General features: G+C 43.9%; 1 protein-coding gene across 1 annotated transcript in view; it reads left to right on the top strand.

Moving 5' to 3' along the window:
* LOC119385325 (2-Hydroxyacid oxidase 1-like) overlaps positions 1-13,426 on the top strand; it is a 167,955-nt gene extending 154,529 nt beyond the window's left edge. The window contains exon 6 of the mRNA XM_037652789.2: positions 13,285-13,426. Coding sequence (XP_037508717.2) covers positions 13,285-13,426 — 142 coding nt within the window. The remainder of the gene's footprint in view (positions 1-13,284) is intronic.
* Positions 13,427-16,934: the final 3,508 nt, after the last annotated feature.

Raw genomic sequence — 16,934 nt, 5'->3', positions numbered from 1 at the left:
CACTCTACCAATTCATTGCAAAGTGTGCACTGGCACCCTCCCATTCAGCAACGTTTCAGTGAATGCAATGGCTCAAACATAGAAAGATCGGGAAATAATTGAAGCGTTTCAGCTCTAGAAACTTAGTCCTGATAAGTGTGTGAGCGCGCCATCTGTGTTTCTGAATGACAAAGAGCTCCGGTTTCTTGACAATGATAATAGTATATAGCAGGGTGTCGGAACGAAATGTTTTTCGTTTCGGTTTTAGTTTCGTTCCACCGCAAAAAGGTCCGTTTCCTTTCTGTTCCGGAACAAAAAAAAAATGTTCCGTAACCGTTCGTAACAATTTCTTTTGGTATGCAAAAATTTGAAGTTAAGGTAATCATCAATCCCTATCGGAAAAACTACCATGGTGGATACTGGAAAAGGTGGTGGATATGGTGGAAATAATGCTGGGTATGCTGTAAATCATGGTGTTATAGTGGACAGTGGTGGGTGGCAAGGTGTACGTTAGCTGGGTAAGGTGGAAATGATGGTGGACGATGGTGGAGGGTAGCAGCAAAATACTGGGTAGGGGCAGGAGACAGCGCCCACTATGGCGCGAATGGTGGAAAGCAGCGAGGGAATGGTGGGTGAGGAAAATGATGGTGTACCATGCTGCACCATGCTGGAGAAGCTGCACCAAACACCGTCATTATACTCGAAAGCAGTGGCAACTATGATGAGTATAATGTGAAATATCATTGCAGTGCAAATGAACAGCATTTTGAGCGAGTTGGTAATGCCTAATGGAGCAATGTAAAACTCAATAGACAGGATATCGAACTTGTTTTGTATTTGTAATGCACCCCTTGTGAGCATGCATTTTTTTTTTTATTTCTTATTGACTGACATGAAATAAATCTATATTTTTGTGGTGAGTGGTCGAGCCCCTTGAGCTTTCGTTTTCAATGTTACATTTGTTTGCAGTGCCTATTTTATTGATCGCGAAAAAATGCTCAAGAGTGTATTGCCTGATTATTCGTAAATTTTAATACGATTTTCTTGGCTGAGAATATTGATTCGAGCACGAAGAAAAAGCAAAATTAGTGATCACTGGATAGCAGTTAATTTTTGGACTTCCGTGGGATGTACCTACCCGAGACCACGCCTGTTGCGCTTTAACATTCGCGCTGAATTTGCTGCTCGCTCACATTTATGATAAGGCTGGAAGTAAACATCAACATCATGTGCGCTACGGATGTAAATGTTGAGAAAAAGGTCCGTGAAATGCATGCTGCAACCGAATCACCTCGCGTAAACAGATTGACAATGTACTGTATTGCAAAAACAATTTGCGGCTTGAGCCGAGAACCTCATTTAGACGGGGGCAAGGTGCAAAGCACAGCCGTATACTTAGATTTTGGCGCACGTAAAGAGCCCCAAGTGGTCGAAATTTCCGGAGCCCCCACACTACGGCGTCTCTCAAAATCATATCGTGCTTTTGGGACGTCGTCAAACCCCAGCAGTTATTATCTGAGCCGAGCAGCTGCTTCCCAGCTCCCTCCTCCTCGCTGCGCTGGTAGCGGCTTACAACCTAGCCTCTGAGATTAATGTCTACTGCCGGTCTCTGAGACCGTGTTCGCCATAGGCGCAGTCTCAATGGCGGCGGTGACGTCACGTCCGCCATCGTCGGAAGTGAAATTCGTTTAGGCCGTGGCCACTGGCGTCGCCGCTGTCGTCCTCCCAGATTTTTCTTTCCTGTCATGGCGGCGCGCTGCGTACAACGTGATCATGGCGTGGTGATTGTGTTTGTGCTGATGCGGTTGATTTTCGTGCGTGCCCGTGCTTTGTGGTTTATGTTGCGGTCATTGACTTAGGCGGAACATCTTGAATCAGTATGATGCGCGGTACACGGCACACTAAGTGAGCGGCAGGCGCCAGCTTCCCAAGTACGATTCCTTTCTTGGTGATCATCGTCGATGAAGAGTGCCGGAATAGTTTCTCGCAACGCGCGCTGTGGCATGGAGAATCGACGTGACAGTTCGTGCACATGGGAACTCACCATATTGCCTCTAGACCGACGGATGCCTGCAAACGGGGTGGTCAGCCAACGCCGACTCGTTACATCACCTGAAGACCGGCGGACGTCGCAACGTGTACGCTGCCAGCATGATTCTCTTGCGAAAGGTAGGTGGCTGTGAGTGCTACTCTGTGCACGTTATGCCTTATTATTGCTGTATGCGTATTGCCAAGGGATATTGAATACGGTGGTGCTGAATGTTTTTGCAAACGTCGGGCTGCTCCCGCCCGACGTTTGTGAACAGCTTAAATCGCTACTGTTACAAAGTGCTTGAATATGTGAGACGGGCGCACTACCCGCCATAAAACTGAAAACATAGATCAAATTTTCGACAGCCTCTCGTCTTACACAGGTATTTAACAATCGTCACTGCACTTGTAATAACCAAACTAAAAAAATTATTGCTACTGCCACCGGGTTGTGCTGTGACTGGGAATCGGTGAGGCGCGATACGTTTCATTTGGCGATGCAATAAACAACACTGATTATGCTAGCACCCTTGTGCACTCATAAGTTTTTACGTCGGAAATAACGGGAATTTGTTCAGAATCCGCCCCTGAAGGACGATATAATGTGGTAGGTGGGCTTCCGGGGAAGGCGGAATGGGGCGGGGGTTCGGCACTGCGGCGCTAGCGTCAACTGGCCGGCTGTGTATCCCCGTTAGGCGGAATGGGGTGGGGGTTCGGCACTGCCGCGCTAGGTGGGGGTTCGGCACTGCCGCGCTAGCGTCAACTGGCCGGCTGTGTATCCCCGTTGGCTGGCCGCCGGCATCGTCCAATGTGGATTTCTTTTGCCGCTGCAACGTTTGAAAGTTTGGGCTGTGGTTTCGGTGTGTTTTTTTTTTTCTCTTGCTCAACGCGGGCTAGCGAATCCCGCGTTCATTTTGCGAGGGTTAGGTTAATTGCCGCGAGAACTGACCCACTTGTGGTTATAATAAGATTTATTTCAAGGGCTACAATCAAGTGAACGCTGCCGACCTGTTGCGAGGGCAAGTAATTGTCCTCGCACGGAATGCCGGCACTATTTCGCTTACGGCAACTCGCGAAAAAAATAATATAACAGCCGGTAGTACCTCACCAGCTGTAGTGATTTGTAGTGCAATTTTACTGTATTAATTCAAAAGTCACTTAGTCGTAAGTTCAGCAGACACGTTATTTCTGTCTTCTAACGTGTTGTCTTCGCCCAGTTTAAAAGTGTCTGCTGTATCTATGAACCAACTAGCCCAACAACATGCCATACTTGCAGCACTCACTATAGTACTATTTATTTGATTGAAAGGAGCAGTGTAAGACACATCAATATATTGATTATAAACAAATCATTTATATTTTTTAATGATGCTTTTTAAATATTTTTCAGGTTGCTTGGAGAAATGTATCTCTTTGTAGCCGCTTCAATTATAGCCACCGAGGAACTACCGTGATGTCGTGGTGAGGGTTTTCTACAAGGGTTTTCTGCAGAAGCTGCTCGTCGAGGCAAAGGAGTAAGCATAACGCCAAGAAATGTAGAAAAGGGAATAAACTTATTCACTGAGCCAGTGTGTTTTTTGCTTAGTGCAAACATGGTATTATTGTGCCTGTTTTGCCTGATAACACATTTGGAACCAAAGCTGAGAGTTACCAATCTGTGGTTAACCTGTATGCCTTGTGTAACAAATATGTTTTGAAATATAACTGAAATAGCATTGAAAGGGAAATAGTTCATTGACAAATATGCCCGCCATCTCCATACCTGCCGCGTACCTTGTACACAGCATAATTTTTAGCCACCAAGGCTACCGTCCACCATCTGCCCACCTAAATTACTGTCCACTATCCACCCACCTTGTCCACCATCCACCACCGTCCACTATCCACCCACCACCGTCCACCATCCACCACCGTCCACCATCCACCCACTACATTAATCCACTATAATGGTGGATGGTGGTTTCCACCATGTCCACCATTTGACTTTTTCCAATAGGGAATAACATTGGATTTGTGATGTAGTTACTTCCCTCCTCATAAGAAAGTGGGACAAGGGTAAAACACGTTTCTCAGAGGAACAGAAGTAACTGTACCACAAATTTTTACTAACTGGCACAAACCAGTATTTATTTCCTGAAAAGACAAATACGAATTTTTTTAGCGGGCTCAGTGCTTTATGTCCAGGCAGTGAGCACGATGTTAGAAGCAGCACGTTATTGAGTATACTCTCTGATGCGCGAGACCGCTGTTCTGATAAAAAGATCGCGAAACACGCAGCACAGTCACAGCGAAAGCTGGAAGAGCAGACTTTGTAGATCCCGTTGTAAAGTCTCTTGAGGCAACTAATACAAGTACACATGCAAGGTACCCACTACGCCATAAATCATTGCAATTTTTCTGAAGTAGTGAAGTTCCCACTATGCCATTTTTCGTCATTCCTCGGAGAATTGTGGTACCCGCTACACATCTGTAAGGCATTATGTGCACTTCGTATTGTGGCTGATTATGATCAAGTATTATGCCTGGGCACTTTGCAGTGGGTGGGAAGCAGTTTTGCGGAATGGGTGCCTCCATAACATTCCAATTCCATTCCGGGGATTTAGAACTTGCCGCAATTTCATTCGCTTCAGTTCCTCGGAATGAAAAAAACTTAGCCCATTCGCACTCTGGGAATGGGCGGGCAGTTCAAACCCATTCCTGTCATTCCTCAACGTAGGAAAGACATCTTGATATAGTTTTTTCGAGTTAAGAATAAACGCCCATAAAGCTGATGTCATCAGATGCATTAAGAACTGCAAAACTACGCAGAGCACGTTACCATGGTCGAGGGATAGTAGCTTGGTGACATATCTGGTGTGTACAACTACCATACTAATTCCCATGGGGGCAGTTCTCCCGCTATACCTAGAGTATTTACATGGCCAGCATGTTTGAACGAATGGTGGTGTTTTATTATTGTTTAGGCTTAAATGTGTCAATGCTAAAATGAGGCATAGCGTATTTTTATGCTGACAAAAGTAGTATTCAAGAGGACCAAGCAGCTTTGCCACGCGTCTGGAGCGGTCGTGAATATGAAGAAAACTAAGATTTGGTTAATGCGGAACAAAACCGTTGCTTATAACGCGTTGCCTATAAATGTATCGTGCTTGTAATAAGCCAAGCCATTTTAAAAATACTGCTTTATTGTCAATGTTCTAAGCTCTGACTTACTAATATTTGAAGTTTGAAAAAGGGCACGTTGGCGAAAACGCGCTCTATTTTCGGAAAAAGACGTAATTCCATTCCCATTCCATTCCGTGCAAAATGAGCTTAATTCAATTCCCATTTGATTCCTCCAAACGTTGTGCCCATTCCGGGGTCGCGAAAATGTGGAATGATTCCGGAGTCATCGCAATTCTGGCGGGGTAACTCCGCAACACTGGTGGGAACCATTAAACCACACACTCATTGCGCTATTATCATTGTCTTATGACTGCTTGTTGTTTTACTCTTCTGCCACGCTATATCAGGTATGTTAACACGATTCCTTGCCCGAAATGATGCCCGTATAGAGTATTTGTGCCAAGGAGTTACAAGCACCAGCGTGGCACTGTGGTGGGAGACCGTACTGCCACGCAAAGGGCGCGGTTTAAAATCCCATCCGATCCTAGAAATTTGTTTCTCATTTAATTTTTTTCTTATACCATGCGATAGCGGTTACGGACACAGGCGGCGGCGGACAAGTGTGGCGCCAAAATCAGCTGTTGTGATCCCATAACAGCTTTTGCTGTTACAAACTTCAGCGCCGACAATGCCCTCTCAACCATCTCAGACAACAAAACAAAACACGAGAAAAACAAGAGATCTGAGCATCCTGACAAATATCACAACACGAGAGAAGATAATGACACCGAAAATGAGTAGACCAAGGTCACAGGTGACCCCACTGATTATTGGTGGGGTGACACAGATACAGAAACGCAGAGAAAGGGAAAAAAGAAGAGAACAATTGAAAGAATGAGACAGTCCACTAGGGTAGCTGTTTGGGCTTGTTGGTTTGGTGTGTGTCAAGCCTCTTTTCTGTCTTCGTCTTTTGCGCTTTCAACCTGTGTAATGAGACAGTATCATGCAGAACTAAGCAAGCATGTACATGCCAGTTCTGAGTCGGAAAGCGAGGATGAATCCTCAAGAAACGTACACAACAAAGCAGACACAGAAAGGTCTCAAACCCTTGACACTCAAAGGCAGCAAGAGGAAAAAACAGAGACAGTCAGACAGCCTCCAGTAAATGAGACGCTGCAAGAGCAAAAAAAAGCCTCCCATATCAGAACAAATAAATGAAAGTGAAACAGCATTCTACCAGGCACTCCTGGTTGCACAACAACAGGGTGCAGGTACAAACACATGCGAACAGCTAATGAAAGCATTTCAGGCAATTAAGACAAATCTCTTAGAGATAGCCTTGGACAACGCCTCAATGAGGGGCCAGCTGAGTGAACTGAAACCGAATAGCAAGGTAACAGAGCGCATTTATGCTAGTGTCCTACAACACTGTGATGAACAAGACAAAGTGAAGAAACCGGGGAAGCGATCGGTTCTGGTCATAAAACCCACAACAGGGGAAGTGACAACAAAAGAACTAAAGGAGAGAATTGTCAAGGATATTGATCCGGCAAAGTTAAAACTCACAGACGTGAAACTCAACGTAAATGACGCAGCTGTCACCATCAGCACGACAAATGGTGAAGCAATGACACAGTTAAAGGAATGTCTTAATAGACTCCCCGAAGCAAATGAAATGCAGGTGTTCACACCTTCACCAAGACTTTCCACATTCAAAGTGGTTGGTATCGACCCAGACACAGTAAGGGACGATATCCCAGAGAAAATTCTAAAGCAAAGCAACATCACAGGACGCCCAGAGGAAATAACAATTCTGGCAGAATATATAAATCAGAAACGAAACAGAGTAAACATTTTGAAGACCGCCCCGGCTATATGGCGACAATTGAGGAACTTGTACACAGTTAATGTGGGATGGTCTCGCGCAGCCATCTATGCCAATAACCACCCCCTCATCTGCTATTATTGTGCTAGTTTTGGACATCTTGCAAAAAATTGCAACAGGAGGCAGAGGAGACGCTGCATAGAGTGTGCGGGCAACCATTGTATTGAAGAGTGTAGAGCCAACTTTTCCCGGTGCGCTGCATGCTTAAGTGCGGGATCTGATGGTGCAGACGATCACTCAATCAGAGACCCAAACTGCCCGATAGCCCAAGAGTGGCGTGAACGGGCAGAACGAAATTGGGAAGAGTAAAGTACAAAGTTTATTCGAAAACAACAACGATAAACGGACAAATATGCAAAGCCCGCAAAAAAAACACAGGTAACGTCAAAAATCCAAACAGCGCATCGGCAAGCTTTAAAACAAACACAAGAATACACTCTCTCCGAATAATTCAAGTTAACCTAGCCCACTGCAGCAAAGCAAATGAAGCCCTTAACGTTCATCGAAACTGCAACCAATTCGATCTATCTATTCTCCAAGAACCTTATCATTACAAAAACAAAATAACTGGTTTCCCCCTCAAACACACAATTATAAGCCACAAAACAAACCCAAAAGTAGCAGTTATAATACATAATCCTAATATTCAAACGTTCCCTATATTAATTTTACAAAATGTTATAGTACTAAAAATATATTGGAATAAACAGGAAGTTCTAATTATGAATGTTTACGCACCACCTAAAGGAAATATTGAGGAGCTTTTAAATATAATTGAACCTATTATAGCAGAATCTAGTGACCAAATACTAATCGCAGGAGACTTCAATGCCTTTAACAAAATTTGGGGTGGGAATCAAAATAATGAACGAGGGGAAATATTATTTGAATTCATAATAGCACATAATCTTCAACTTTTAAACCTACCAAACGCACCACCTACATTCGAAACCAAAAACGGGAGAAGCTGGATAGATTTAACTTTCGCCTCTGCAGACCTCTATCCCAAAATATATGAATGGCACGTTAATGAAGAAGAAAATTCTAGCGACCATAGATATATCGAATATAACATATTTAATGAAGCAGTAAAACAGGGAAAACGACTAACGCAAAATGGAGAGCACAGGCTACTTAAAGAATTAGAAAAAGACCCTTGGATGAAAGAAACAGCAGAATATGAAATTAACACAATTAGAAGATTAGAGTTTGTCACAAAGCACTTATATGAAAAAATTTACATATTAAAAAAGAAATATTCGAAAAATATAAATAATTGTTCAAACACATATAATAAGTGGTGGACTGCAGAATTAGAAATAGAGAGGAAACGAGTCAGTGCATTAAGAAGACGTTTTCAAAAGGCTAGAGGAGAACAAAGAACTATATCAAGAAAACTACCTTAAAAATCTTAAGAGTTATCAAGAACAAGTCAGTAAAGCTAGAGATGAATCCTGGAAAAATCTTTGCAGTACGGTAACAAAAAACAATCCCTTTACACTCCCATACAAAATAGCAGCAGAAAAATTAAAAACACCCATTTTAATTAAGTCCATGCAATTACCCGGAAATAAACAAACGAAATCAATAGAAGAATCACTTACCTATATATTGGAAACTTTATTCCCTACGTTAACACAACGAACAAATGTAGAGGAAGAGATAAGATTAGAAAATACCGATAAGGATAAATCTTTTTCGGAGGAAGAAATATATAATGTTGTGAGTAACCTTCGCAAAAAAGTCGCAGTAGGCCCTGATAACTTATCTACGCAATTAATCCAGTGTCTTTATCTGAAACATAAAAAAATTTTTCTTAACATTTTCAATGCTGCATTAAAGCTAGGACACTTCCCGTCAGTTTGGAAGAACTCTAAAATAATACTAATACCAAAAAAGGAACTGGACATACATAATCCGAAACCACAACAATACAGACCGCTGGCAATTAATTCCATACTTGGAAAGGTGTTAGAAAAGTTCTTAATGATAGAATATACCATTTTTTATATGTAAACAATTTTTTCCCAAGAAACCAGTTTGGATTTACACACAGCAGAAATATATCAAACACTATTGAAGAAATATCAAACACTATTGCCAGCAACACAACATGCAAATCAATTCTAATCTCATTAGATATTAGGAATGCTTTTAATCATATACAACCAAGACATATTAAAGAATACTTCGAAAGGGTTAAGTGTCCAAGCGATATTGGCACCCTAGCACTGAACACTTTAATGAATAGAGTTATTTCCTATACCACAACACACTTAAACATTGAAAAGAATCTCAAACAAGGCTCGCCACAGGGTTCACCACTAAGCCCACTTTTTTGGAACATAACAATTTCAGACTTACTTCAAACAGACTTCCCCGAAAATACCAAAATTCAAGCGTTTGCAGATGACATAACACTTATAATACAAGGACCCACTCGCAAAGTAATTGAAGACACAGCAAATCAAGCTTTAAAAATAATACAATGGCAGAAAAGAAAAAAGTGACCTTCAACTTGGCGAAAAGTAAGTTTCTAATTATAGGAAAACATTATCAAAACAGACCACCAATTATTAAACTAGGAGAAAAGAAAATACAATGTTCCAATGACCTAAAAATTTTAGGAGTTACATACGATAGTAAACTCTTATTGCTCCCACATTTGGATGAAATTAAACACAAGGTTAATAAGTTAACATCTAACCTAGCTCGATTTTCTGGCAATACATGGGGCAGGTCAAGCAAACCAATACGGGATATATATATTAGAGCTACAGAAAGAATGATCACATACGCAGCACCGGCATGGTACAGACCACACTCACATATTCTACGTAACCTACAAGCAATTCAACGTATACCACTTATCAAAATAACAAAAGCCTTTCGCACAACTTCAAACACAGTGTTGCCCGTTATTGCAAATGTCCCGCCGGTACACCTAACATAGAGAAGGAAATCAAAATATATCGAATCCTCCACAATAAAGAGACATTCACATGGGAAGACAAGATATTCAATAGTGAAGACATATCCAATAAATATGACATAAGGAGTACACACCCTGCAGATAGAGTGGCTATACCAACGAAATCAGTAAAATCAAACTCAATCAAAAATTTGATTTACACGGATGGATCTAAAACAGATAAAACTACAGGAGCGGCATTTGTTCACATGGATAATAATAATAAAATTATTAACACACGACAATATGCGTTACCAACATACAGCTCAAATTTTGAAGCAGAGGCAGTGGCCATAATTAAAGCACTTCAATACATCAAAGACTTGCAAAGTAAAGAAAAGTTTCAAATCAACAGAGACAGTTTGTCATGCCTTAGAGGATTAAACAATGCAAATAACACGAATACATTCATTAATGAAATAAAGTTACTGGTAAAATCTGTACAATTATCAAATAAAATTACATTTTCTTTTGTTAAGGGCCACTCAGGTGACTTCGGCAATGATCTAGCAGATGAATTAGCTTCCAAAGCTTTTAGATCAGGGACAACGTTGACAGTTCCAATAACGAAACATTTCATCAAAGTTCAGTTAAAGAAAGAAACAATTAACAAATGGAACTTAATTTGGCAAACAGAACATAATAAGACAACAGTCCACGACTGGAATTAAAGTGTCTACCACATCCCACAACATTTCCCAACAAACTACTATACGAGTCAATTATTAACAGGACATGGACGATTCCCATTCTACCTGCAGCGGTTTGGAAAAACAAATGACAATATTTGTATTTGCGGAGAAAACGTCACTGATATTGATCATTACTTAACTACATGCAAAAGCACACTTAAATTCAGAGATGAACTCTCGAAATTTACTCGAAACATTTTAGTTAACAAACCAGAAATAGTAAAAGAATTGCAACAGCTAAAAACATTGGAAACAATGATCAAATACATTAATGAATCCATTCCACATAATCATACTTAGAAAAAAAAATTCATGTTAACAACCAAGGTCTTTTGTCGAGCTGGAAGTGAGCTCAGCCAAACGAGGTGGGGTCCTCCCCCTCACTCCCAGCATAGACAAGGCTTCTGTTTTAAATATCTAAAGAAAAATACAAAAATTTTCCTCGGAGTGCCGCGGGAGGCCCGGTGGGCGATTGGGGGCGTGGGGTGCTGCCGGCGTACTTCTCTACTTCTTCAACGACATAACTCATTTTTCATTTCTCATACTTCTTTTCTTATTTCCATCTCACTTTCTCATTCCTCATACAATAATTCACAAACCTTTCTCTTTATGTTCTGGTGCAAATACTAAAAATGAGCAAGTCACCTTGCCATCTGAAATATAACACACTCCCTATTTTGATGATGAAAACAAGCCATCAAGTTAAACTTCCAGTGACCTGACATCAGCGGAGTACCACCTGGAATCAACCGGACTCACAGGGATAAATCCCTGCCACTTAAGTCCGGTCCACTACGATACACATCGTGAAAGAAAGAAAACCACTTAAGACATAAATGAGTAACGAGCACTGAGCCCTCAGCCAATTTGACAAACGGTTGCAGGGCCGGGCTCACACTCAGATGTACTGGACTCGAAGACATCTACAAGGAAAATGACATCAAGGACAAAATACTTTTATATGCGACCCCATTGTAGAGGTTGACATCTCATCTTAGCCATTGAAGGTCACCGTATCTAAATATGCTCCAGAACAATACCTCAATGAGGGTTTCGCTCCTACAAACCAAACCAAATCGCCAAACAATTACGAACCAACAAAGGCTTACAACATAGCACCACTCTACTCTTCCTCATATTATACTCAACTTACATCTATATCTATTTCTTTTTCAATAAAGCTGGCAGCACTTCCCGCTTTCTCGTCCTGGCGGGCTCCTCGGGGCGTTCTGGGTGATGAAGAATCAACCATCAGTGAAGACGTCTCAAGACATCATACCTAGAAAACAGATGAAGGCAACAGCCCCCTCGACGGACAATACAACCTCATCTCATACCATTACCCTTCGCCTGGCCTCTAGATCAGCAAGCTAAAAGTTACCTTGGATGGAAAAGCCACTTTGGAACGGGATCAACGACCCAAGAGGCACTTGGGATAACAAACCACCTTGGAAGCAAGAAAACTTCCCAGTTTGCGAAAATACTACTTCATACCAGTAATCTTCAGCCGGCCTCGGGATCCACAAGCCAAAAGCCACTATGGATCAACAAACCATTTGGAACCAAGAAAACCTCCCAATTTCAAGTTTCAAGATTCAAGCCACTTTGGAAGCAAGACAACTTCCCAATCAAGGTTCAGGATTCAAGACACCGCTTTAGAAAAAGAAAAAAGAGAAAAACTTAAATAAATGCCCGCTGTTGACGGGCCCGTTCCCTTGGTGGTGGTTCGCTAGGAGTAGTCCCCCCCCCCCTTCTTTTTCCTTTTTTTTCTTCTTTTTTTCTTCTTTTTTTCCCCAAAAATTTCTCTTTTGGCATCTGCTCTATTCATTTATTTATTTTTATTGGATACAAACCCGTTATACTTGTGGTACGGGTCGGGGTATGTTCATTTATGTTTTTCTTCTATTTACCCCACAATAACTATTGTCCACTTTGGCCTGCGCGACAGGCGCGCTAAAGTCCACTTGCGTTAATATAAACATCTCAGGTTGCCACTGTTTTTGGTTTTCGGACAATTTCAACATATCTTTGCTTTGGAATTCCTGCCTGAGGTACGCGCTAATACTGTACTCTGAGATATGCTCACACTGGATGAGTTCAGTTGTTCCGGATTGCGAAGTTTTCTCGCGAACCAAAAAACTATTGAAAAAATTTCGGTTTCACTCCGGAACGAAATAGTAGATAACGTTTCGGTTACGTTTTCGTTGCGGTCAAAACAATCGTTTTTTTCGTTTTTCGTTTTCGGTTTTCGTTCCGTTCCGACACACTGGCACGTAGTGATAGGGTGCCTTTCAATGTGATTGCTGTGGCAGCCGCGCATGTTCATATCGGTTTCTTGTTCGCGTTTTCATCGAATAAAGTCAGTTGATAGTCCATCATCCTTCCTGTTCTGTCTCTGTTTTCTTGTCTCGGTATATCTTGCACTCTTTTAATGCTGCTGACATTCTTTCGCCAAGATCGAGCAACATGGTCCAGAAAGTGAGGGACAGTTTCAATTTGAAGCTTCGCTCTAAAAATGTGTCACAGGGTAGCAAAGCATGTTGACCTGTGTGAAGTGGATTTGATGCGAGAAATGCCGCCAGCGGCTTCGCGAAACGTAACTCTGACGTTGATTTCTCTCGCAGCTGTCCGAACTTCGACGAGTGGGGCATGGAAGCGGCTAGGCCAGCCTTCTGGGACGCCGGTGCTACGTGGGAAGACCTCGAGTGGCTCCGAAGCATCACAGAGCTGCCCATCGTGGTAAAAGGAGTACTGCGCAGTGCGTGATACCAAACACAGCATACATAGCCTATATTTTGCGGTAACCATTATTTGTATCGTGTGCGAAGATAGCTGTAGTCGTCCACAAGAAGACCTGCTAGTAATGAAAGTCCTATATACGTATTATAAGGAATGCAAGGTAATATTTTTATCTTGCAGCATCCGTAAAAGTTTTAGCGAACGGTCACTTACGAAAAGAAACAGTCACAGTTTCGCCTCAAGGGCGAGGCAATGAAAGCGATAGCAAGAAATTGGAATTTCACAGGAAGAACGGCCGGTAGCTAGGAACTTGCTACGTTCTGCTCGAGCACAAATGACGCAAGAAAAGAAAACACACACAGCGAGTGCAAACTAACAACTGTCACAGCTTGACACCTGCAGCGCGATACTTGCAGCACAGAGAAGGCACGAAAAGAACGCACAGGTATACATACGACGAGCACGAGCTGGAACAGTTGTTACTTCAACAAACCCTTACTTTGGCTTTTCTAGCTAGCATATCAAATGCGGCCGCTGCAGCGAGCAAATTGATACTACTTGTGGTCTCTAGCTTCAACGCAAACTTTGCGGTGAAAGCACAAGACGTGCAAGGCTCCCCCTCGAAAGATAACTGCGCGCGCACGGTCGACCACGCCCTGTATGTCTAAGTACAAGTCAAAGGCACACATCTAAACTCTGGCGAAACACTAGACAGTTTTAGAATTGGGGGCCCAAGAAATTTGCGAGCCGCCAGGATGCACGCGCAGAACGCACGCCACTCTCGGATTCTTGCACTCGCGTTGACGCAAGACCCTGGAGCGCGTTCCTTTGAGCGGCAAACAAAACAGCAGAGCGCGCGACCTCAAGAGAAGGAAATAAAGACGGTGCTTGGCATTGGCACGTGAAGCTACGGCTCGCGTTCCCTGCGGGTGTCAATTCTTGGTACTATGATTTAACTTCATTTGACTCGTTAGTACATATTGCTGAGGCTAAAATTAAAGCGCAAACGCACTTCTTTGACCTTCTTACTTCTTCTTCACTTCTTTGTCCCTGCATCCATCAGCATATAATTTCATGTCTTCGCGCATGCAATACACTATCATCCTTGTAACACATTTTGGTTTAGAGCTATTGTTGTGTGCGGTAAGTTTTGTGACCTCAGCAGACATGGCGCAACACCTTTGCTTGCACAGTAACAAGGGTTTATTAACAGAAATTGTTTAAAAGAAAGAGTGACTGAGAACATAAGTTGGTTGCCTTTTATAAGGGCAGTAATCGCGATAGTGATGACGTCTGTCTAGTCACACGCACGCACTGACGCACGCGCACTTACACAACACTTCTTCCCCTTTATGCGAGAGTTAACAGGGCGCTACGGGACGTAGCGATCTGGGGGTCGTCTCGATTGCTGCGACGCAACGGAGGTGGAGAGTGGCCTTGTGGAGAGGCTGTTTCGGCTTGTTCTGGTGGCGACTGGATGGGCGAAGTAGTCCCCTGCTGTTGGCTGGAGTTTCGCAGGACCATGTCTGGTGCTAACACTGATGTGAGGTCCCCGGTGCCTGCGTCTATCCCTTCTGGAACCCGTGTCGGTGTCACTAATGGCTCATTCACACTGGGGAATCAGCCGGCCACAGCGACCGGAATTCGCGCGCCGCCGAAATTCAACATTGTTCACACCGCTTAGCGACCGCACCGCCGAAACTAGGGCGCCCAGTTATCATCGTCCCTTCGCGCGAAGGAACGCTGGCATCGACGCGCTCTGCGTTGTGTACGCGTTTCGTTATGGCGGAGCGCATAAACAGGAGCAGGGTCGTGGAACCGCTGGGCCTGCTGGAAAGGAACTTTCTGGCGATGTCTGACGAGGAGAAACATGCGTTCGCCGAACAAGAAACGACGCAAGCAGTCGTGGTTGGTTCGCTCTGATTTGCAAGACATGAGAAGCTTGGTCGAGCCGAGATAATGCTACCCGTTTTGCGAGATCGCGATGATGTATTGCAAAGATGCTAATCGCGACAACACTTGGCAGTTGTCGAGAGCTACAGGATGATTACGAAAGACTTCGCTGTTGCTGCGGGCTTCGACGACTGCGATATCACAAGCGCGCCGCCATTTTTCGAATGTTCGACTCGCGTTCCAATTGGTTCGCGGTGAGGCAATCCGGCGGCAGCTGCCGCAAAAGTCGGTCCAGGACCGATCGGCGCGAAATGGGCTTTTCCGGCGGATCTCGCTGCCGCCGAAGCGGATTCCGCGCGCTCTCGCCGCCGAATGTCTCAGTGTGAACGCGCCATTAGGGTGGTGTGTCTGCTTCGTCGTAGGATTCTGTCGGCCGAATATTAGGCGTCGACTTCTCCGGTAAACTGCGAGGTAGTAGGTTGTCTGCGTGAACATACCGCTCTTCACTCCCCGTACGTACCAAAGAGATGGATATACTCACGCGCTTGAGCACGATTGCTGCCTGCCATGTTTACTCACCCGGCCTTAAGCCATTCACAAACACCGGCTGTCCTGCCACAAATTCTCGCCATATTCCTCGGGTTTGGTTTGCGGTATCCTTCCTCCTTTCCAACTTTTCTTGCATTCGTTGTTAAAGATCGGGGTGCAGAAGACTGAGCCGTGTCCGAGGCTTCCATGATAGAAATAGCTGGGCAGGTGTTTCTCCTGTTGTTCCGGTCGGCGTATTCCTGTACGCGAAGAGGAATCGGTCAATACGATGATGGAGTGACCGCGGTTTGCCATTTTGTATTTCCTCTAAGACTTGTTTGAGAAGGTGCCGCTTTACCGTTTGCACGCAACGCTCAGCAGTGCCATTCGAGACAGGATGGTAAGGAGGGGTCTTTGTATGGCGGATTCCATTACGTTTCAAAAAGGTCTCAAAGCAGGACGAAATGAACCGTTATCCGTGACTATTTCTTCCGGTAAACCATAGGCAGCAAACACACTGCGCAGCTTTTCACTGTTTGTTGAGTTCATAGCAAAAACTTCCAGCCACTTCGATTGAGCGTCCACCAACACAAGAAACCACGGTTGATCACGATATGCGAAGTCGAGATGTACTCGCTGCCACCTGCGTGCAGGCCATCCCCAAGATAACAGCGGAACTCTAGATGCTGAATTTTGGGTCAGCTGGCACGTGGCGCAGGCAGTCACTGTTTGCTCAATGTCTTCAGTTAAGCCGGGCCACCATACATGGCTTCGCGATAACATTTTCATTCGTGCCATGCCTGGGTGACCTTCATGCAGCATTGACAGAACGTTTTGTCGCAAGGACACTGGCACAATCACCCGGTTTCCCCACGTTACACACTCATGTTCCACCGAAAGTTCACTGCGTCGCCTAAAATATTCCATCAACGCCTCGTCTGTCACATTTGATGGCCACCCATTTGTTGTGAATAACAGGACCTTAGAGAGCACTTTGTCTTTCCGCATTTCAATCCTGGTGTGCCTCGCGGACAGCGGAACTTCATCAAACACCGAAAAGAAGTGCACTTCCTCCGGTTCCTCCCCCTGCCCTGGAAGCGGCAACCTTGACAAT

The sequence above is a fragment of the Rhipicephalus sanguineus genome, chromosome 3 (genome assembly GCF_013339695.2).
Source record: "Rhipicephalus sanguineus isolate Rsan-2018 chromosome 3, BIME_Rsan_1.4, whole genome shotgun sequence".
NCBI lineage: Eukaryota > Metazoa > Arthropoda > Arachnida > Ixodida > Ixodidae > Rhipicephalus > Rhipicephalus sanguineus.
Note: the sequence above shows the minus strand (reverse complement) of the source record. Positions and strands in the feature narration are given on the sequence as shown.